This window comes from Dama dama, chromosome 5, assembly GCF_033118175.1.
Source record: "Dama dama isolate Ldn47 chromosome 5, ASM3311817v1, whole genome shotgun sequence".
Classification (NCBI taxonomy): domain Eukaryota; kingdom Metazoa; phylum Chordata; class Mammalia; order Artiodactyla; family Cervidae; genus Dama; species Dama dama.
This window is the reverse complement of record NC_083685.1, coordinates 55,737,713-55,760,243: the sequence shown is the minus strand read 5'-3', so window position 1 is coordinate 55,760,243 and position 22,531 is coordinate 55,737,713. Positions and strand designations below refer to the sequence as shown.

Here is a 22,531-nt window from a genome sequence, read left to right as displayed (position 1 = left end):
GAATCAAGATTGCCGGGAGAAATATCAATAACCTCAGACACACAGATGACACCACCCTTATGGCAGAAAGTGAAGGTGAACTAAAAAGCCTCTTGATGAAAGTGAAAGAGGAGAGTGAAAAAGTTGGCTTAAAGCTTAACATTCAGAAAACTAAGATCATAGCATCTGGTCCCATCACTTCATGGGAAATAGATGGGGAGTGTCAGACTTTATTTTTTTGGACTCCAAGATCACCACAGATGGTGACTGCAGCCATGAAATTAAAAGACACTTACTCCTTGGAAGGAAAGTGATGACCAACCTAGATAGCGCATTAAAAAGCAGAGACATTACTTTGCCAACAAAGGTCCGTCTGGTCAAGGCTATGGTTTTTCCAGTGGTCATGTATGGATGTGAGAGCTGGACTGTGAGGAAAGCTGAGTGCCAAAAAATTGATGCTTTTGAACTGTGGTGTTGGAGAAGACTCTCGAGAGTCCCTTGGACTGCAAGGAGATCCAACCAGTCCATCCTAAAGGAGATCAGTCCTGGGTGTTCACTGGAAGGACTGATGCTGAAGCTTAAACTCTAGTACTTTGGCCCCCTCATGCGAAGAGTTGACTCACTGGAAAAAGCCCTGATGCTGGGAGGGATTGGGGGCAGGAGGAGAAGGGGACGGCAGAGGATGAGATGGCTGGATGGCATCACCAACTCGATGGACATGGGTCTGAGTAAACTCCAGGAGTTGGTGATGGACAGGGAGGCCTGGCGTGCTGCGATTCATGGGATCGCAAAGAGTTGGACACAACTGAGCGACTGAACTGCACTGAACTGAGGGGTTCTTGTACTACACTTTGAGAACAGCTAAAGTAAGAAAATTTAAAAAAGAAACCAAATTAAAAACACTCAGAAAAATACAACAAATGAAAGGCATTTTAGAGTTTAACACTAGAAATAATAGGTACAAACAATATTCAGTAGAAATAATCTGTTAAAGAACATAATTCAAATCACAGCTCTCGATAAATACTTTTTACCTGTCTAGTAGAAACCTGAGGTATTCAGAACAGTCTTGTTGTGATCTGGGGGTAAACCATGGAGGTCTGGAAGCCTCAAAGAATATCCGAGGTGCATATGCTTCTCTCTGTTGATCGAGAAAACACAAGGAAGTGATTCTCACACCATGAACTACATAACTAAATCTTAATATATAATGTTTAATAAAGATTACTAAAATTACGTAGGCTTAACCTTTACTACAAAGGACCAAACAAATACATTTAGGTAACTTTCAGTCATAACTTCTCATTCTGCAGATCAGAATTAAGATCTAGAGAAAGTATGTGACTTGCCCAAGGTCATACAACTAAACTAGTAGCAGAGGGGATTTCTATCAGACCCCAAGTCTCTTTAACTTAATATAATGCTCCTGGCATTATCTCTCTTATGTACTTGAATCCACAATTTAAAAAAAAATAATCTGAAAAAAAAAAGTTAGTGGATATATATTTTGTATTAATAAGGGACATACTCTACAGAGCCATGCACACTGATTTTAGGTGGAAATTTCTTTGACTGGGTATACATGTCATAAATGTATGGAATATGAACACACTGGTTCGGGACTTTCCTGACTTTATTTTTTTAGCATAGGGGCGGTTTAGTGAAGTGATTGCTTGTGGAGTTTACAGCAAGGTAGGTTGAAATCCTAGATTTTGCCATGACAAAAAAAGAACTGAGAAAGACATCTGCAAAGTTGTGATTGGAACTTAAAAATTTAGAATTTGAGTATCTGTGGTATATTACAGGGTTCTCAGTTAAGGAAAACATTTCTATCAAAATAGGTATGTTTATGGCATTTTGAAGAAAAGGAATTTGGTGGATTGTTTGCAGTGGGTTTCAGAAATCATTTGATTCATATTCCAGTCTTGCCACTTGTTTGCATGGCCATGAAAGCAGGTAATGTAAGTCCTGTTTCTTCACCTGTATAATGGGGATACTACCTTATTACCTCATAGATTGATTTTGAGGATGAAGAGATAATATATGTAAACCACCTAGCACAGGAGCTAGATGAATTTAAATGCTCAATACATATTAGCTTTATTAATTATGAGAAGAAAAGCCTTTTAAATCATGTAGGGAAAATCTACCTACCTAATCTACTTATCAGCCTGCTAACAGACAGGGTCTCAACTATGGCAGAACTTTAACTAGGTTCTTAACTTTTTGGGAATATGGAAGACTCCTAAGGCTTTTTCCTAATAGCTCTGACTTGTTAATATGGTATATATAATGTATCTATATCTACACATAAACACACAGATACACATACACCTACCATATGCATACATGTTACACAGCTGACCATTGAACAACATGGGGTCAGGATGCTGACCCTCTGCTTAGTCAAAAACCTGTGTATAACTTCACAATAGCCCACCATATCGTGGTTCTGCACCTGTGGACGCAGACATGGATTGTGTAGTACTATAGTACAGATTTATTGAAAAAAATCCATGTGTAACTGAACCTCTGCAGTTCAGACTGTGATGTTCAAGGGCAAACTCTATATAACATACAGTAAATACAGCAAGTACATACATCCATTTACTAGAAAACAATGTTTGGGAGTTGCAGGGAGATTTCATCTCCTTTGGTCCTGAGGTGTTAAATTTGTGAACATATTTCCTCCAGGTAGAGAACAGTGATCCTCTGAGTATTTCAGGCCATCACTCATGTCAATCTTGATTCCTTCCATTTAAGAAGTTATACTTGAGATATTTCTCAGCTTGTAGATAGGAAACAAAGCATTCCTAACAACTCAATTCCATCAATTCTAAATCTATCTTCTCTTCTGGGCTGTAACTACCTATTCCTTTAGACCTCTGTGAAATGAAAACAGTAAAACCAGAAAATATTATTTATAAATGATTTGTATTATTCATAGGTATTACTCAAAACTTAAAAGTACAAATTCCTTGAACATAAGGATTCCTTTCTGAATGCTTATCAGACTTTATATCTCTCAGTAAATGGCTATTTACATGACGTTCTGGCTATTAGCATAAACTTATTTCCTTGGATTAATCTGTGGATATAAAAGATCACAAAATTTTAAGCTCCATAACTTTTAACAGGTAAACAGTTTATCCATTAAGTTCTAGAGCTTAAAAGTTTAGTCATAATGAAAGGGTATATACATTAGAAATGGGAGGGGAAAAAAGCCAAGATGCCACAAAATTATTTTAATTGTTCATTACTATGAAAATCTACCAAATTAATATTTATAAACTTAAAGATGCATTTAAAAATATTTCTTCACAAAGGAGCTATTTTTTGGATAGGAAATCAGATTTTACCTATAATAATTAGAATAATGGGTCAGTAAAATATTCATGTACAAGAATGGAAAGTAGAAGGGAGAAGTAAGAACTTAGGGCATATCCTGATTTTAGGCAGTATCTCTTTAGATTTCTATGTGGATCTGTTGTGGTGGGAGAGAGATATATTATTTCTTCAGTTAAAAAGGTTCATAAAATTTGGTATAATGTGAAGTGTAAAGAAGATTATCAATGCAGTTAACATACATACTACACACACTTACACTCACCTGTGTATGAGCCAAAAAGGCAAAAAGATGCTGTAATTTTTTCATTAATGAATTGCACCCATTTAGATTTAAAGATAATACTTGTCTCCTGAAACTGAAACATAGTAAAATATCACAATCTTTTGTCTACATGTGTACACATGATGCACTTTTTAAAAGCTAAAGGGAAGTTAGTTCAAGTTACTATACTTAAAGTAAAATTTCACTTACCTGGAGGCCCTTTACCTGGCAAAGTCCCTGCCTACAATGTAGTGAAGAAGGAAGAAAATGTACCTGAACAGTTACTACACAGCCTGGCAATGACCACATGCTGTTGCACATTATTCCTGTCTTTTGGATCAGCAAATAGAAATAGATGAAGCTATTAACTAGTAACTTGAGTAAACAACTTTTAATTCTTTCAACTCTGCATGAAATATAAAAAAAATGTCCTGTCACCAAAACTATGATAAAGATAGAGTTTTAAAGAATGTGGTATTAGTGCTGAATGGGAAAAGAAGAAACTTCAAAAAACAGTATAGAACAATTGGATATCCTTTTGGAAAACAATGGAATTAGATAAGATTTCATATCATTACAGATGCCACAGAGAAGTAATGAGTTAAATGTAAAATATGAAAATACTAAAGTATTTAACAGAAGAAAAGGGGGTAAAGGAAGTTTAGAGGGGAAGGTGTCCTAAAATTCAGAAGCTATAAATGATAAATAGCAGATCTGACTACATAAAATAAAAAACTGCAAACAAGACACTCGATAAATGTATCATACTGATGGGAAGAAAGCACGTATACACCAGTATAAATCAGTAGGAAAAAGAAAAGGACCCAACAGAAAGGTACGCAATAGAAAGAATAGGTTATTCAGAAAAGAAACACAAATGCTAACAAAGATACTAGAGAGGGCAAAAAACTCTGTAAAGGTCAGCCAATATGCACAAAGACATTTTCGTCCAGATTGGAAAGATTTTTTAATACTGATTTTATCAAGTACTGCTAAAGGTATGGGTTCATAGCTACAATCATTTATTAGTATGCAAGTTCAACTTTCTGGAGACCAATGTGGCACACCCTATTCAAAGAATAGCCTCTATATCGGCATATGGGCAGATGTTAATTATAAGCAAAACAACCTAATATTCATCATTAGGAAGATGATTAAATTAACTATGGCACATAGTTACTCATATTTACTCAGAATGACATAGCTCTGTCATTACACTAACATGGGACTATTTCCAATATAAATCAACAAAAGAAAAAAAATAAGTGGCTGGAAAAGAATACAAAAACAAGATTCTTTGTAAACATATTTTTAAAAACCAACGCATTTGTTTTATACTAGATTAATCTCATCACTGTACAAAAAACAGGTCTGGAACAATGCAAGGAAAACTATTAACAGATACCTATGGGAATGTCTGATTTTTATTTTATGTACTCCTAGATTTATTTTTTTAAGAATTTACATATTACCAAAGAAATAAAATATGCTGTCTGCCTATTCTGAGATAGTATTGGCTGCTATTAAATAAGATGTGCTCTTTGAATTGTAGCTGTCAGTTATAACTGCTTTGAGTTTTTGCTTTCTCTATCGTTTGTAAAATGAGATCGTTGGATTAGATGACCTCTGGTGGAAAGACATGGATTATTTTGGTTTTATGCCTAGTATCATTTGTGTCTATGAGTAAATATTTTCTTAGAACACAAGAAAAAAATTCCTAAAAACAAACAAACCACTAGACCAAATGAAAACACCTTAGTTTTGATTGTATATATTGAGGCCAGGAAAGAAAATAAAGCTAAACTCTTCAGCTTTTAGTTTATGAGTCCTCTGTGATCAGTCGCTCAGTCGTGTCTGACTCTTTGCGACCCCATGGACCGCAGCCCTCCAGGTTCCTCTGTCTATGGAATTCTCCAGGCAAGAATACTGGAGTGGGCTGCCAAGCCCTCCTCCAGGTATGATACCTGGAAGGCATATAAAAGGCATATAGGAAGGCATAAAAACTTACAAAGGCCTAGAATTCAATTTGTAAACATCTCTGGTCAAGTTCCATGAATATCCTATTAGTTTAGAAGAGAAAAATTCAACCAGGTTTTTGCCTTCAGGAAAAGTTCATCACTATTTTGTACCTTTACAGATTGCATTCACATAGCTAACAGCCACTGATTTCCTATTTGCTTGGCTGCAAGAGAATATGTATTTGAAAGTAAATCTGTAAGACGGCAAAGGAACATGTCTGTTATACATCTGGTTCAGTATCTATCAACTTGGGATGGGAAGCAGAGCTTGAATTTCTTTAAAGGCAGTGAAGAAGTTATTGATCTGATAAACAGCAAAATACCTACAAGTAGAAAAAACTAAATATGACCACCTCAAAAAATACACAGGTTAAAAAAAAAAAGTCTTACAGGATAATAACAAATTAGTACTTGAGGACCTTTAAACTCTGTGAAATAAGTTCAATCAATTCCTCTGATATATTAATAAATATCAAGTCAGAGTAACTGAAAGACTCTAAATGAAATAAATAATATAAACATGAAGTATAATTTATATAAATTAGCATTTTAATAGCTCTAGGCACTAAAAGCAATTTTGTTTCTGAATAAGGCAATTATATGAAAATATTAATGTTTCTACCATATATAAGATATAATTTGAAGACAATCTCACCATCTTACATTTCATCAGCATGCATCAATTTCTATAGTTAAAATGAAAAATTTTTTTAAAGTTCAAATTAAAACTTACTCTGTGGCCATAAACAATGCTTGTATAACACTGTTCATATAACATGTATTCCCTAGATTAATAAGACCAGTTTTCCCAGTTTCAGATTTTCCAGAAAGTCTAGACAAGCAAGATGCCAAAGAATTGGATTGAGAAGTCCAGGCACTTTGATTGAGAATCAATTTAATCTTCTCTTCACTGGGCTTAGGAAAATTCTGTAAATCATAAAAAGGAAAAAGTAGTATAAACTATTTTTTGTTATTAACACCATAAAGAAGATTCTTCCACTGACATTTAATCTTTCTTTTCTCCCATTTAGTTTTGACATCACTGATAGTACTTGACCAGTCATCAAAAAAAATCACAGTACATGGCAAAAAGAATGGTCTCCAAAAAGAATATATTAACCCTTAGAAATGGAATCTCAAAGTAGTCAGAGAATGAAAAAAGAAAGTATCTAAGCACAATGACCTCTGACTTTAAAAAACAAAACTCCATCTCGTGTTTAACCATAGAGAAAATGATTACAAGATACAGCTTCTTCCCCGCTTTGTGACTTATGAAATAAAATGTTCAGTGTCAGTGGTTTTCAAGCATGAGTGGAGTACTGGAGACTAAGGGAAGCTGGTAAAATCTTGAAGGCTTTTTTGGACTGCTGTTACCACCTAAAGTAGTTAAACCTCAGAAAATACTTTCTGAAGCAACTTTAATCTTTTGATTTTATTGTTATTGTTGACATCTCATGGAAAATGCTTCCCTTAGTTTAACAGGGAGATCCGTGCAAACTGAGCCTACTTCAGTTATCAGAATTTTCAGCTTTTAGTGGTGAAGAATGACATTTAACAACAGCAGTAGCTTTCATCTATGGACACAGCAACATTGCAGAGACAGGTTAATATTGCTATCAAATCCATGACGAAAACCTTTTATAAATAAAGACATTTACTTCTGAAGTGTCCAAGGGTCATTCCAGTGGTATACCTTTTTTGCTGAACAGTTTTGTGTTTTGGCCTCATCCAAACTCATTCTAACTAGAAACTCTACAGCAGAAAGAATATGCTTTGTATTCATTTCACATACAGAAGTACAGATAATGAGACCTTATACTTTATTTCAGAACTCAAAAAGGAACATTATCAGAAAAACTGATTTCTAACAACTTCTGAACACATCTAGCTGAAGGAAGTTCTCCAATTATTTTGCTGTTCCCTGATTAAGTAATACATTTACTAAGAGGAAAGTGCGCTTTCTGTGATCCATTTTTCAAGACAAACAGAATCAATGCTTTTTAGATCCAGTAGCCACACAAAGTTGAAAAACAGTAAGTTCACAAATAATTCAAGTAAAGATTCTAAGATATATGTACATTCATGAGCAATCCACAACAAAAATGAAATAAAAATCAGCGAAGAAACTAAGGTCAAATACTGTAATTACAATGCCTTCCCTTGAATCTAAGATGTATCTTACATATTTTGACATTTCTGATATTGGGAAGCGACTTATGTACATATCAACTTAATGTATCATTTTTTAAAGCAAATTTCCTCTAAAGCTGTTATGAATTTAAAGATATGCCTTATCATTGTTGGCACTGTAGAACTGAAGAAATATGGTTATTAATTTGGAGAGTTATAGCACATAAGAAAGACATAACTCTCTAAGAATTACTGAACCACAGTTCCAATTGCATTTTTCAAACAAAAAGCATATTTCCATAAGAGAGTAAATTGAATAGCTGGTTATAGAAATGTTTCGGCGCATTCATCTATCACATCGTAGGCTGCAGCTCCACAAAGACTATCATCATACCTTTATTGCCTCCAGGATGGGTTCGTAGAGATCTGGAAATCCAGAGTAATGATACATCATACAGTGAATCAGTTCTGTTAACTGCACTAGGAAGGCTGTACTGGAAGGCAGACCATCACTTTTGAAGGAGTGAACCAAATTAACTACATGAGGAACAATCTGAACAGAAAAGAAGACAAACGTTCTTTAATTTACACAAACTGGCAACAAATTCCCTGGCCTACAAATGGAATACGGTTTCCCTGGTGGCTCAGACTGTAAAGAATCAGCCTGCAACGCAGGAAACCCAGGTTTGATCCCTGGGTTGGGAAAGACTGCCTGGAGAAGGAAATGGCAACCCACGCCAGTACAAATGGAGTGCAAATGTTACACGACGAGCAATGCTCTTCCGTATGTGCAGTCACTGCCTTTTTCTAAAAACGTTATGAAGTTAAACACTTCTAGAATACCAAGGTAAACCTAGTTTTTGAAGCAAATGTAACTGTAATTCCATATAAGACCCCTCTCCTCATGCTTATACTCCATTTAAAACTAAGGTACAAAAAATTAAGGTAATAAATAGGAGCCTAAGTCACTGCTGCCATTCTAAAAATGGCTTAAACTGAAAAATGTTGGGGCTATTATATTTACCACATTGTTTAATAGGGACAAATGGTTAAAAGATAAACCAAGCAATAATTTAAGAGCGCCATCTAGTGTGAATTTAGATTTTTCACTTGAAAGAATTAGACATGTTTGCACAATAAAGACTGCTTCAAGAAAATCTTCATAACTTACCCATACAACTAAAATTACAGCTGAGGCTACTGCACCACCTCTATTTTAGACAAGGGACTACCTTTATTTTAGGGACGGTGTCTTATGTAAGCATGGTTATCCTTACTAATGATCCCCATGCCCCACCTCCAAAAAAGAAGAGATGATTCTAAAAATAAAGAGAATGAGGAAAGTCCATTATTTTTAAGGAACTGGGATTAAAAATTAAAGTGAAATCTAAAATGCTCATTGCTCATAATTATGTAGAAAACTATTAACACTGATAATAAGCACAACAATATCCTTTCATTATAAAATTAGAGTAAAAAGTCAATACAGAGCCAATCACATATTTAAGAGGTTATTAACAAAATAAATGCTATTTTGCACAGTGGCTCATTAGTATAATTTGATACTATATATTTAGAGTCCACATGTAAAAAGCATCTTATTATTTTCTCTTTGTAGAACTTTTGTGTATGTATGTGTGTGTGTATATGCAGCAACATGGGAAAATATTATGTAATGTTAAATTTCAAAAGAAGGATACAAAAATTACATATTGATTGTAAATATGATTACAACCTTGTTAAAATATTTAGGGGAAAAAACATTGTAATGGAAAACATAAAAATTACTGTAGTGAGACTGTGGGTAATTTCATGATATATTGCCCTAACTTCGTATATTGTTATATTATCTTTCTATACAAGTTTAATTTTGTTGTAAATGAATTACACACTTACTCTAAAGAAAATCTAACGATACAAACATGTATGAAGTAAAAGTCTCTGTCCCACTGTCCTGCGAAAGACATTGGATGTATATCTAACTTCATATAGCATGTCACGGCACATACCATATATGTGTTTTTTTGTACAAATGGAATCAAACCTATATACTGCCTAGAGCTTTTCTTGTTTCAACTGACAATCATCTCTTGCCTCAAATTCATGCAAAGCCTCCCTCCCAAATGGTCTCCTTGCTTTCACCTTTTGCCCTCCTTCAGACTATTCTTAAAGTAGCCAAATGAACCAAATAAAAAGTAGTGTAGAATATTACTTGGTATAAGCAGTGTAGAACATCTATTTGATTCATGGCTAACTCATGACAAAAGTGAAGTTACAGCCAGCTCTACGGTCTTATCATCAAACAGCAATAACTACAATTATAGTTATATTCCAATCAGCCCCCTTCCTTCTTGTAGAAAGAAATTCATATCCTTGAAATAACAGTGCTATTCATTCTCCTCTCTCTGGTTCTACTCTTATGCTTTGAGGTCTTAAATCATAGTTTTGCTTTCATACCACTTTCTTTAATCTTACCTCCGTTGAAGGCATTAACCTGACCATAAAACTACCAGCTCCTGATGGTTCACACCACTGCTATCATTGCCATATTTCAAAGCAAATCTGAATTATAATTTTGCTCCATAGAGCCATATCTATCAGATACTTGCTAAAATAGTCAGAAATCCAAAATTATGGTTTTCTCAGAGGTGACAGGGGAGACAAAGATGGAAGAGAAGAAAGAATTTTTAAAATGATTATTTAATTTATAATACTAAATCGTCCAAAAGCCTTCCTAGGGTAGACTGGATCTCTGTGGACAGATAATATACCTAGCTATCTACTATTTCATCTTTTGTAGTAAAAAATGATCACTGACTCAGAAATAAGACTTCTTCACAAGTGTATAAGACAGATGTCCAAGCAGGTTATTATCTTCTAAATATCTGAAAACTGATTTTTTTTTTCTGAATGAGCAAATTTGAATATTTGCAGACATTACTGTGCTATTCATTAAACTTAAGTTACTATTTGAGAAAATGTGTATAACATTTAATTAGAAGGTTTGATATTTTCTCTTCCATTTAAAATTTTTTCCTCATACCAATCTTGGTTTGCTTTAAAATATTCTAAATGTATAATGTACTGGTGATTTCAGGTTACTGTTCATACTTAGCAAGTCCTAACCCTGAGTCCGTTGCTGAGTTGTTCAGAGTTATAGGTGATTTAACTACTGCATGACCCACTACTAGATGCCCAAGTTAATTTTAGTTGAGGCTATACACTGTATGTAGACAGAATAATTAAGTCTTTGTTTTTAGACTTTATAAAGCCAGATCACAGTTTCCTATTTTAGCTCTGTTCTTTAAATAAATGATTTCATAATTACTTATTTCAGTAGTTAAATATTTCAAAGTCAACCATTTGCCATTTCAATTACTTTTTTTTGGCGGGGGGAAGACAACAAAAGCTAAGGAGATCCCTTCCATCTTTTAAAAAATTGAGCAAGGAAACAGATTTAGAGTATAGCAGAAGTGACTTACCTGAGAGAATAAGGAATGTGTGGAGAGTAGTAAACATTAGAATGGATTTCCTCCCCAGAAAATAAATAAATATAAACCTTTTCTCAAACAGCTGATACATGACTGTGCCTGAAGGGAGGGACAAATAGTTGTTTTTTCCCTTGGACGATTTTACTAGTATTCCTGCTATATTAGCTCAAGTTTGAGTTTTGCGTAATGGATAACAAGTTTATTAACTGATGATCAAGCTCACCAATTAGAACAATAAATACAGAAATCACTCTTACTAAGTGATAATGTATTATAAGTAATTACTTGTTAGTAAAGTTTACTTCTGATAAGCCTGCAGAGATTTTCCTTCAGTGGAAAGAGGCACTGAGTAGCCGATGTGATACATAATTCTCTGAGGCTAGTTAAATTTCCAGCCAACAATCAACAGCTGAAATTCTGCATCTCATCAACCTCTTTTGAATATGTTTGTGGTGGGTCAGACTTCCTAAAATTTTAAATTGTGGGTGTGTTGACTGAGTTTCTAGTCCTGTAAAACTGAGGATCAGACCTTGGAGGAAGTGAGTAACCACATAAAGCATTGCTTTCCTGTGATACTCTAGACAGAAAAATGGACAGGTTCTCAAAATTACATTGTTATTTCTCACTTGCAATAACTGATAATCAAATAATATGAAATCAAACCAAAACCAGTGATGCAGCTGGTTAAAGGTGGTAGGATTCTGGATATATTTTAAAGGAGGAATCAACAGAATTTATAGGATATGAGCTGAGAGAGAATGCAAAGCCCTAATTCTAGGGCAACAAAGACTGATGTTTTCATGCTTCTGAAGTTCTAAAGCAGGCAGTGGTTTTAAACCATTTTTCTCCTTCTACACGTAGGCTCATGTGTGCAACAGACAATGGACAGTGACACTGACACGTGGCATTTCTCAAGTACGAGAGTAACTTTTAACTTTCAGCTGCTCGTTGTGATCCCGAGTGGAAGTTTTGGTGAGACCCAAGACATTCTAAAATATATTCTTGGAGAGGAAATCTCACAATATCAATTTTAAAAGGACCCATAAAGCTACAGGAACATAGATTTAGGACCAATCTATAATCTTCTCACAAATACAAATGTGACTCGATACTAAGTTGAACTTTTAAAACACGGTTTTTCACAGTAGGAACCTTGGGTCATAACTCACCAAATGGAACGCCTCTGGAGAGTGCTGGAAACTAAGCAGCATGTGAGACAGGACTGCAAGAGCTCCAGGCCGCACGAGAGGAAACCAAAGGCGATTAAAAACCTGCAGACAAGACAAGACATCCGCTTCAAGGCTTGGCACGGAAATCATCATCCCCATCAGTGGTTACTTTCATAGGGCTCCAAATTATTTATGTGCATATCTCCTGGGAAGTTTTATCAAAACATGTGTAATTAAACTCTGGGAGACGGAGAAAGTTAGGAAATTACATGACAGAGATCAAGGGAGTATAATGACTTCACCAACTCTTAAAACTACATCCTCAAATAAAAATCTGTCAAACAATGTTTACAAGGTGATAGCTCCCTGGCCCATTATTCATTCAGCAAATACTTACCGACCATCTACCACTGCTTGACACTATTGTATATACTGGGAAAACAATAGTGGATTCAAAGGAAACCTCTGATCTTACAGGGCTTACTGTCTAGAGGGTTGAGTAGAGACAATTAAAAGTAACGAGAGAAAAATGCTATGAAAGCAAGGCATGTTGAATAGGGAATGCTGAGTGGCAAAAGGCTCGGCTGTTTTATTATAGGGAATTAATAAAAGGCCCATGATAAACGTGACCCCTGACTACAAAAAACTGAAAGGAATGAGATAAGTCTGACAGATAACTGGAAGAAAGGCCTTTGCTCTGATGATTATACTCAGCATTGCAAAAGCCCTGAGGCCTCCAGCCTGGTGGGCAGAGATATAACGAGGAGGGCAGTGTGTGGAAATAAAGCACGGAGACTGAGGCAGTTACAGTGGAAGCCAGGCGAGAGGAGCAGCAGTGGCCCAGATCAGGTAGGACCTCGTGTGATGCCCGAGAGGGATCAAGGGCAGGAGCCGCAGGGCTACTGCACTCAATATAGCAAGGGGTGGTGCTTCCGAGGCAGGAGACCCAGGTTTGATCCCTGGGTTGGGAAGATCCCCTGGAGGAGGCCATGACAACCTACTCCAGTAGTCCTGCCTGAAGAATTCCCATGGACGGAGGAGCCTGGTGGGCTACAGTCCATAGGGTTGCATAGCGTTGGACACAACTGAAGTGACTTAGCACAACTGGTGATGAATCTGGACCAGGGTGGTAGTGATGTAGCTGGTTGACAGTGGTAGAATGCAGGATATATTTTAAAGGTGGAGTCAGTAGGATTTGTAAGATATGGGCTGAGAAAGCATGAAGAGAGACAAGAATACCTTCAAGGTTGAGCCTGAGCACATGAAAGGCGAAGACAGTCATTTAAGATGGGGAAAGACCAGGGTTGGGAGGGAAAAATCAGGGATTAGGTTATGGATAAGCTGAACCTGAGATCCAAGGATATAGAGAGCTGGATACATGAATATGGAGTTTACAGGAGAATAATGGACTAGAAATGTAAACCTATCAGTCATAAACTTAGAGATGTTGTTTAAAGCCATGGTGGCCGTGTGAACTGAGAAGAAAGGAAGCCAGAGATGAAACTCTAAGGCACTCTAAAGTTACAAAGACCCACTACAGGACTGAGAAGTGCACTAGAATAAAATCCAGGAGAGTATGACATCCTGGAAACCAAGGGAGGAAAGTGTTTCAAGAGGGAGTGATCAACTGTGTCAAATGACTAACAGGTCAAAAGAGAGGAGGCTTGAGAAAAAACTCTTGAGTTAAGCAACACTGGAGAGCATAGGTGTCAAAGATCATTTTGGCAGAATAATGGTGGTAAAAGCTGGATTAATTGGGATTCAAGAGATAATGGGAAGAAAATGTTTTCATAATAAATATTTGAAAACAGCAAAATTATTATAATGACCTAATCTTAAGTAGCATTTTAAATTTCTAAAGCCTATTCAAAATTTTTATTCAAAAGAAAACCCAAAACAAGACCATATTCAAAACTAGACACTTTAAAGGGGACAACGCAAAGATAAAAAGACTTATTATATGGACTTATATGGGTCTTGCTTCCCAGGCAGCACTGGTGGTAAAGAACCCGCCAATGTAGGATATGTAAGAGAGAGATGCGGGTCCGATCCCTGGGTCAGGAAGATCCCCTGGAGAAGGAAATGGCAACCCACTTCAGTATTCTTGCCTGGGAAATCCCATGGACAGAAGAGCCTGGGGGGCTACAGTCCATAGAGTTGCAAAGAGTCAGACATGACTGAAATGACTTAGCACACATATATTATATGTCTATGCATTTCAAAAGATTAACATACTCCCACTTACCAATTCTATTTTCAGTAGAGTAACATCTATCAAAATAGTAAACTTCTGGACAGCTGCCAGTCCTTTCAAGAGTGCAATCACCCATATGTCTACATGCTGAGCCAATGGCCAGGACAGCCAGTCAATCATTCTGAAAATTAAAGGATAACAAAACTATGAGCATTGACAATAGCTTTGACATTATTCAGTTAGGAATAACAAGAGTAACTACAGTGGGCAGTTACAGTCACTCACTTTGTGACTCAATATTTACTGAGCTTGCATGTGAAAAGTACTATTGAAGATGTAGAAAGGAATATAATAGTTGCTTGTACTCGGGGATTCCCAATCTTGTCAACTGACAGTCTTATATAACACATTTGTATAAAAAGAATTTCCTATAATCATTCTGCATAAATGCAAAGTTTTGAATTTATTCTTCAGTAGTGTCAATTCATTAGGCAAATTTACTCTAAGAAGAACAGTTCAAATATGGCTATCTGAACTAAGACATGCATATGAACCAAAATTTCTCCTTTCTGGTGATTACAATCTAAATAAATATAAAATGTACTGTTAAAAAAGACTATATTTTGAATTGTGAAACAGGTCTCTTCATCTCTCTCAAAATTCTTTAGATAACAAAAAGAAATTTCAGATAGGTAAAAGGGCCCCAAGTATACAAATACTGAAATGGCCTCGTTTTCTAACAGTGAGTGCTTTTCTCTTTGAGTAGGGCTTGCTTGGTGGCTCAGTCAGTAAAGAATATATCTGCAATGCAGGAGACTCAGGTTTGACCTCTGGGTTGCAAAGATCCCCTGGGGGAGGAAATGGCAACCCACTTTAGTCAGTATTCTCGCCTGGGAAATGCCATGGACAGAGCAGCCTGGCAGGCTACAGTCCATGGGGTACCAAGAGTTGGACATGACTTAGTGACTAAACCACTACCACCACCTTTTTGAGTAGCAACCCAATTTAATGAAAATAAAGTAATATGCTGTGATGGAAACTATCCCTTATGATAGACATCAATCACAATGAAGAAGATGCTACAATGCTTTTGGAAGGCAACTGGGTGAAATGTTCATGTTATTTGATTTTGATCCAGTAATCCAGTTTGGGTGAATATATAATAAAACAAAAATAGTAAAACAAACCAGATTTTTAAGTCAGAGTGATTTGGTTTAAAAATCTCAGTTCACCATTTATTAGCTGGGGGTCCCTAAATACTTTTATCAGTTACTTCTTTGTGTTTCAGTTCCTCATCTGTAGGTTATGAATGAATTTTACAGGACTGATGTGAAGGTTAAATGAATTAATACACTGAAAATATGAATGTCTCCCTTCTAAATGTTAAGATGTGGAAATAAATACATACTTTGATTGTACAAAATGTAAAATATAAATACTAAGTACATAAACACATGACCAAAAGAGCAACTAACATGTTAAAAGGACTGACTTTCTTATTGACATAAACTATGTACATTAACACTGGAGTGTTATCTTTATTAAGATTTACCTCTTAACAATTAACCTGTTCTATCAGACACGGAGTGGCTTCAAAGTTCATACTCATTTTACTACAGGTTAACTGTATGTTTCCTCTATACTCTACACACATTATTTCTTTTTCCCTTTCTTGTTTTTCTGGCCAACAATGATGGTTTTAAGTCATTACAGTTGTCCCTGAGAGCTGTTCCACACCTCTCAACTGTTGTTAATCTGGTTTTCACAAGTCTGTGGCCACTCTACATACCCGGAGTAGAAAGTAGAGATATTTGCATTTGTGTGTGAAGAGTATATTCACTGCAGTACTGCTTACAATACAGAAAAAATTCAAAATTATCTAAGTGTCCATCATAAGGAAACGACTTATACATACTATGGAACATTAGGTAAAGTTTTAAAATATGAGACAGGTCGATATGAATCTATCCACAGGGATCTAACACAAAAATATCTGAGCTATTATTGAATTAAAAGAGAAAAAAAAATGCTGGTGAATCTTTTTTAAAACCGATTTGTTTGTCTAAAAGAAAACATATGAGTACAAGTTCTATGTATATATATATATTTACCATAAGTATGTACACAAAAGAACTATGGGTTAGAGAAGGAGAACAAGCGAGCACCTCTCTGTGGCTCTGCAGACTCTTCCCCGTGGGGAGCACAGGCCCAGAATGGAACCAGACTGGGCTCCCCAGCACACGGGGCCCAAGCTTCCCTTTAGCTCAGGTCCAAAGGGAGTACAAGTAAAGCTGAGGGGGCAGAGTAGGAAATTCCACTTGGCCATGGCTTTTCACCATCCCTAATCACCCAATCAGCCTTTTCTCCATCCTCTCCACTTCTAGCCTCCCCTCTCATAAGCCTCTAGCTAGTCTTTACCTTATCCCACGTGTACCCCATCTCCTAACCACCCTAAAGATACTTCAAGTCAGAACACAAAGTAGAAGCCACTCATTCAAAAAATATTTGAGTGTCTATTATATGACAGATACTGCATTAAATGCTAAGAATATAACTCTAAATTATGGTGTATGCCTTCAAACTGATAGGGAAAGTTAGGAAATATTCAACAGGCCACACAGTAAGTAGCAGTGTTGGTATCTGAAGCAATAATCTCATTGCTTGGCAGGTAATGAGACACTTTGGCTACACTTTAAATTTGATTGGATTTACATAGGCTCAAATCCGCTCACACACAGTCACTCTAGAATCAGTTATTTCTTTGGATAACTACTGTAATTTTATCCACTGTGTATTGGTTACAATTTGAATTTTAAGGACACTTAACCCTGATAGGCTGATTTAATTTCCTACTATTTAAAGAACATTTAGTAGTTGTAATAAATCTTGTTTCCTCTATTAGATTGTGGGATTAAGAACAGTGTTCTCACTGTTCTGTTTTTTAATCTCTAATCTTTGATCTGCATTGAAATGGAGCTCAAATCTATTGACTAAATGAAACCATTCCCCTCTAGAGCTAAAAAAAAGGACATGTAACTTAAAAAAATTAAAACTGGCAGGGCTTCCCTACTGGCTGAGATGGTAAAGAATCTGCCTGCAATGTGGGAGACCCGGGTTTGATCCCTGGTTCCAGAAGATGCCCTGGAGAAGGAAACAGCAGCCCACTCCAGTATTCTCACCTGGAGAATTCCACGGACAGAGGAGCCTGGTGGGCTATAGTCAGTGGGGTCGCAAAGGCTTGGACACGACTGAGTGACTAATATAATATTCTTAATTTGTAGAGAATAAAGGCAATTTTCACTTTTATATGGCAGCTTAAGGGCTAGATCCAGCTTTCAGCCTTATTCTTTCCAATGTTTTAAAAATTGGAAAACTTCACATAAAAAATGGACACCAGGCTTCTTTTGAAAAATCAGATTAGCAATACTGAACTCAAATTTTCCTATGACACAGACTTAGAGAACAGAACTTATGATTGCCAGGGGAGAAGGATCAGTGGAGGAGATAGTTAGGGAGTTTGGAATTGACATGTATACACTGTTATATTTTAAATGGATAACCACCAAGGTCCTACTGTATAGCACAGGGGACTCTGCTGCTCAATGTTACATGGCAGCCTGGACTGGAGGGGAGTTTAGGGGAGAATGGATACATGTGTATGTATGGCTGAGTCCCTTTGCTGTCCGCCTGAAGCTACCACAACATTGTTCATCGGCTATACTCCAATATAAATTAAAAAGTTTAAAAGCAAAAAAAAAAAAAATTCCCCTGTGATAATAAGACAACAGAAGTTGAGGATCAGCTCTCTCTTTTGGAAAGTGCTCATGAACCCCATTTCCTATTATTTCAGTTGTTTAGCTGCTAGGTTGTGTCCAGCTCTTTGTGACCCCATGGACTGTGGCCAGCCAGTGTCCTCTGTTCATGGCATTTCCCAGCCAAGAGTACTGGAGTGGGTTGCTTTCTCCACGGGATCTTCCCAGCTCAGGGATCGAACCAGCATCTTCTGCGTTGGCAGGTGGATTCTTTCCCACTGAACCACCAGGTCAGTTACACCTGGCCTATCTCATCCTTTAGTGTTACTCACCTAGTTCTGGCACAGGACATGCATTTGCATTTCTCTGGGTTACAGAAAATGACAGTGAAGCATGACAAGTGCCATGTGTGAAATATATAGAGTATGAGGGAGTAGAGGGTATGATAAAAGGAAACGTTACTATCCTCATTTACATTTGTGTCACAAGAATAATTACTCCAGGTACATTGTAAGTTAAATAGGATCATGTAGGAGATAAATTGGAAATGCAATACAAAAAAATGGATCACAATTTCCCATAGAAACAGGTAGGTAAAAATTAATATCCAAATATATCTTAAAATTAAAATAAATTCTTAAGTTGGAAACTATGGTTGTTTTGAAGAGGCTGAAAAATTAAGATTAAGGGTGCCATCAGAGAACCCCATGAACAGTATGAAAAGGGTGCCATACCCAACATTATAAATCAACTATAAGCAAAAAAAAGAACCGGACAGCGAGATTTGTATGCATGTAAATTTCTGAGAACCCAACATAAAATATCGATACTGAAGTTTACATGTTACCTCATGACTGTAATTTATAATTACAGTTAAATTATAATCTGTAATGCAGAAAACATTTTGTTCCAAATCCTTACATTTTCTTTAAATGTGCTATCAATACACACATACAGGAGAAAAAAAGAGAAAAAAAATACAAAACAAAACCAGACAGATATGAAACAAGAATAGGAAGACAGGGAAAGCTCAATTAGAAGAATATAGTCACTGAAATAAAGAAATTCAATAAGTAATAATACCTTTCCTTTGAAAGAAGAATTAGTAAATTATAAGATAGTATTGATGTCCTTCTGCTTAGATCTCCAAAAGGTTTGCACTTTCATTTCCTTCATATCTTTACTTCGAGGTCACCTTTTCAGTGAGGCCTTCCTTGTCTATCTTATTTAAAATTGCAAACCATTCCCCATGCTTTACTGCTTTCCTATCTACATTTTTTCCCAAAACATTCATCACTATCCAACATACTAAATTATTTTACTTATCATATTTAATCAAAGCTAAAAACAGAATCAATTTTAGGATGTATAATTAGGTTATATACCACCACAGAAACAAAAGTTCTGCAATTTAAACTAGAACACCAATGACTATACCTTGCAACATCTCTGAAATCAGGATGTATCTAAATGTGATTTGAATAGGTGAATGACCAGATGGCTAAATTAATGGGAGCACAAGAGTATTGAGAAGTAGAAGTAACATTAAGTTTACCCCTAGACAGATAAGACGAAAACTGGAAAACATCAAGGATAAAGAGCAAGCATAAGCATACCAGGAGAGCCTAACTGCCCACAAAGGAAAGACAATCACACCAACCGCAGGCTCCACATCAGCAACAACAGATACGCCAGAAGATAGGGCAGTGTTATTTTCAAAATGCTAAGAGAAAATGATTATCAAATTAGAATTCTGTGTCTTGCCAAACCATATACTTGAGAATATGCAAGAAAGAAACACACTTTGAACAGACTAAGTATTACCCAGAGGTCCTGGTTGAAAGAGAAAGTAAAAGTATGTACTAAGTAAAAGCACATGCTTAGTCAGGAAGAAAAAAGATCCCAGAGGGAGGAAATAGGTTTCAGGAAATGATACTGAGCAAAGAAATTCGTAAAATGTATCGATAATCCAACCAACTCCTGACTGTATGATAAGTGTACATGTGTGTTATATTTTTGTAATTCAAAAATGTTGAATTGAAAACATGTTTGTGAATTAGTGAAATGCCTGCAAGCCTACCAGAGAAGGCAATGGCACCCCACTCCAGTACTCTTGCCTGGAAAATCCCATGGATGGAGGAGCCTGGTAGGCTGCAGTCCATGGGGTCACCAAGAGTCAGACACGACTGAGCGACTTCACTTTCACTTTTCACTTTCCTGCATTGGAGAAGGAAATGGCAACCCACTCCAGTGTTCTTGCCTGGAGAATCTCAAGGACAGAGGAGCCTGTGGGCTGCCGTCTATGGGGTCGCACAGAGTCGGACACGACTGAAGCGACTTAGCAGCAGCAGTTGCAAGCCTACAGTAAGGTAAGTGAGTCATTTCAATTAATTAGGAGAATCTTTATATATTTGATTCCATGATTTCAGTTCTGCACATTTCCCTAAGTTTTTCACTACCAACAAAATACAGCAAAATAATCTTCTCCTCTCAAATCTACAATTCCCATCTATGGTGTTATGAAGAAGTACCTGCAAAGAGCGTGGGTCATGCTGGCGTCTTTGACATTCGGGTCAGTAGTCAGGCTCCTGATGAGAACCGTGATCATCTGCAGAGGGATATGCTGCACGAGGCTCGCCAGGGCTACGGAAGGTTCGGACGATGCGTCTGTGTGGTTTTAATGAAGACAAACGGACACGGCAAGAAGGTGTAAATGAAGTATGTACAGAGAACAGTTTACCACCCCTTCCACCGAGTGGTTGTTATGCTCCACCTCCTGTGTAGACACTAACATACAAGGAATGTTGAACTGCAGAAATGAGAGATTTCATTCTACAGGAAGAACTACTGCAACATAAAAACTATTCCTCACCATCACCATATTTAGTCCCTAAGTTACTTGATTTTCTTGCATTCTTTAATATTTTGTCGTGCTAAAATAGTCATTTGTAAACGCAGTAGTCAGAAAAGAAATGCAAGGCATCATTTAAATTGACTCCTTCGATCCTCCAAAGTAGCTTACCCCTATTAATTACAGTAGTTGTTACATTGCTCTAAGGACAATTTTTTAAATCTCTTAAAGAAGTAGAAATTAAGATGAATTTTAGGGGGATTTTGCTTAAAATACATAAAAATCAGGTAAAGCCAAGATGAGCACCTTTACTGCTACAGGTGAGAAAGTTCTCGGGAAATCTAATTGTTCTAGCAACACAGGCAATATAAGAACAATTACAATTAAAAAATAAACCAAAACTCAGATAATGCAAATACACAGCTGGCAATTCTTTCATTAATGCATTTAATTCAACAGAAAGCATGGAGCCTGCTAAAACTCTAGTCTTAGTTCTAATTCTCAAGCTAAAAGGGGGTTCCCTCCTTCACAACCTCAGTTTCCAACAACAGCCGGAAGGATGATGGTACCAATCAGAGAGGGAGTGAACACAGTTTTGGATCTAGTATTGCACAACTTAGAGAGCTGGAAGTTCCATATCCGGACAAGGAATGTAAACACACAGGTAAAATTTCTGGGTGAGAAGGCATTTTCCTGTTAAGTTATCACCTGACCCCCTCCTGTAGTTGTAAGGACACAATTTGTGGCCTATATACACCTGGAGCAGGAAACACCCGAACACTCAGCAAGGACTGCAAGCCCCCCGCCCGCCCCCCCCCAACGGCATCCACTCTCACAAACTAAAGTGGACAGAAAATGCCAACATTTAGCAACTACACGGCTAACTTGGATAATCCAGTAATAAAACGAATGGCAAAGTCCAGGAATTAAAATGTGGGAAAATTCAGAAGCTAAGGAAAAACTCATGATAAGACGACAGAGTCACACCACGACTATGATACGGTAAACATGATTATGCTGCCATTAGTCACTCATGAATAAAAGCTTTACATGCTTTACATAGTAGCTGTCATCCTCAAAGCATTCCATAACTTGAGCAGAGGCTGAGTAATTAAGCGACTTGTTTCCTGCCAAAGGTCTTAGACCTGGACATTCTCAACCTTTAAAATAGAAACACTGCCCCTTTTTTTTTTTAAGTCCAAAGTGACAGGCTGAATATGGCAGTGGAAGAGAATCTGGATGAGGGTATTAAGATTTGCTTTTCCACGAAGACGTTTTCAGAGCAGGGAAATGAACACAGTGTGTATGTAAGAGACACAAACTACATTTCCAAGAGA

At 36.7% G+C, this 22,531-nt stretch overlaps 1 protein-coding gene across 1 annotated transcript in view; it reads right to left on the bottom strand.

Moving 5' to 3' along the window:
• Nucleotides 1-22,531, bottom strand: part of USP38 (ubiquitin specific peptidase 38) — a 34,159-nt gene that overhangs the window by 10,518 nt on the left and 1,110 nt on the right. The window contains exons 2-8 of the mRNA XM_061142407.1: nt 20,875-21,010; nt 14,643-14,772; nt 12,398-12,499; nt 8,132-8,290; nt 6,341-6,534; nt 3,590-3,683; nt 1,014-1,120 (exon numbers count right to left, since the gene is read on the bottom strand). Of these exons, the coding sequence (XP_060998390.1) occupies nt 1,014-1,120; nt 3,590-3,683; nt 6,341-6,534; nt 8,132-8,290; nt 12,398-12,499; nt 14,643-14,772; nt 20,875-21,010 (922 nt within the window). The remainder of the gene's footprint in view (nt 1-1,013; nt 1,121-3,589; nt 3,684-6,340; nt 6,535-8,131; nt 8,291-12,397; nt 12,500-14,642; nt 14,773-20,874; nt 21,011-22,531) is intronic.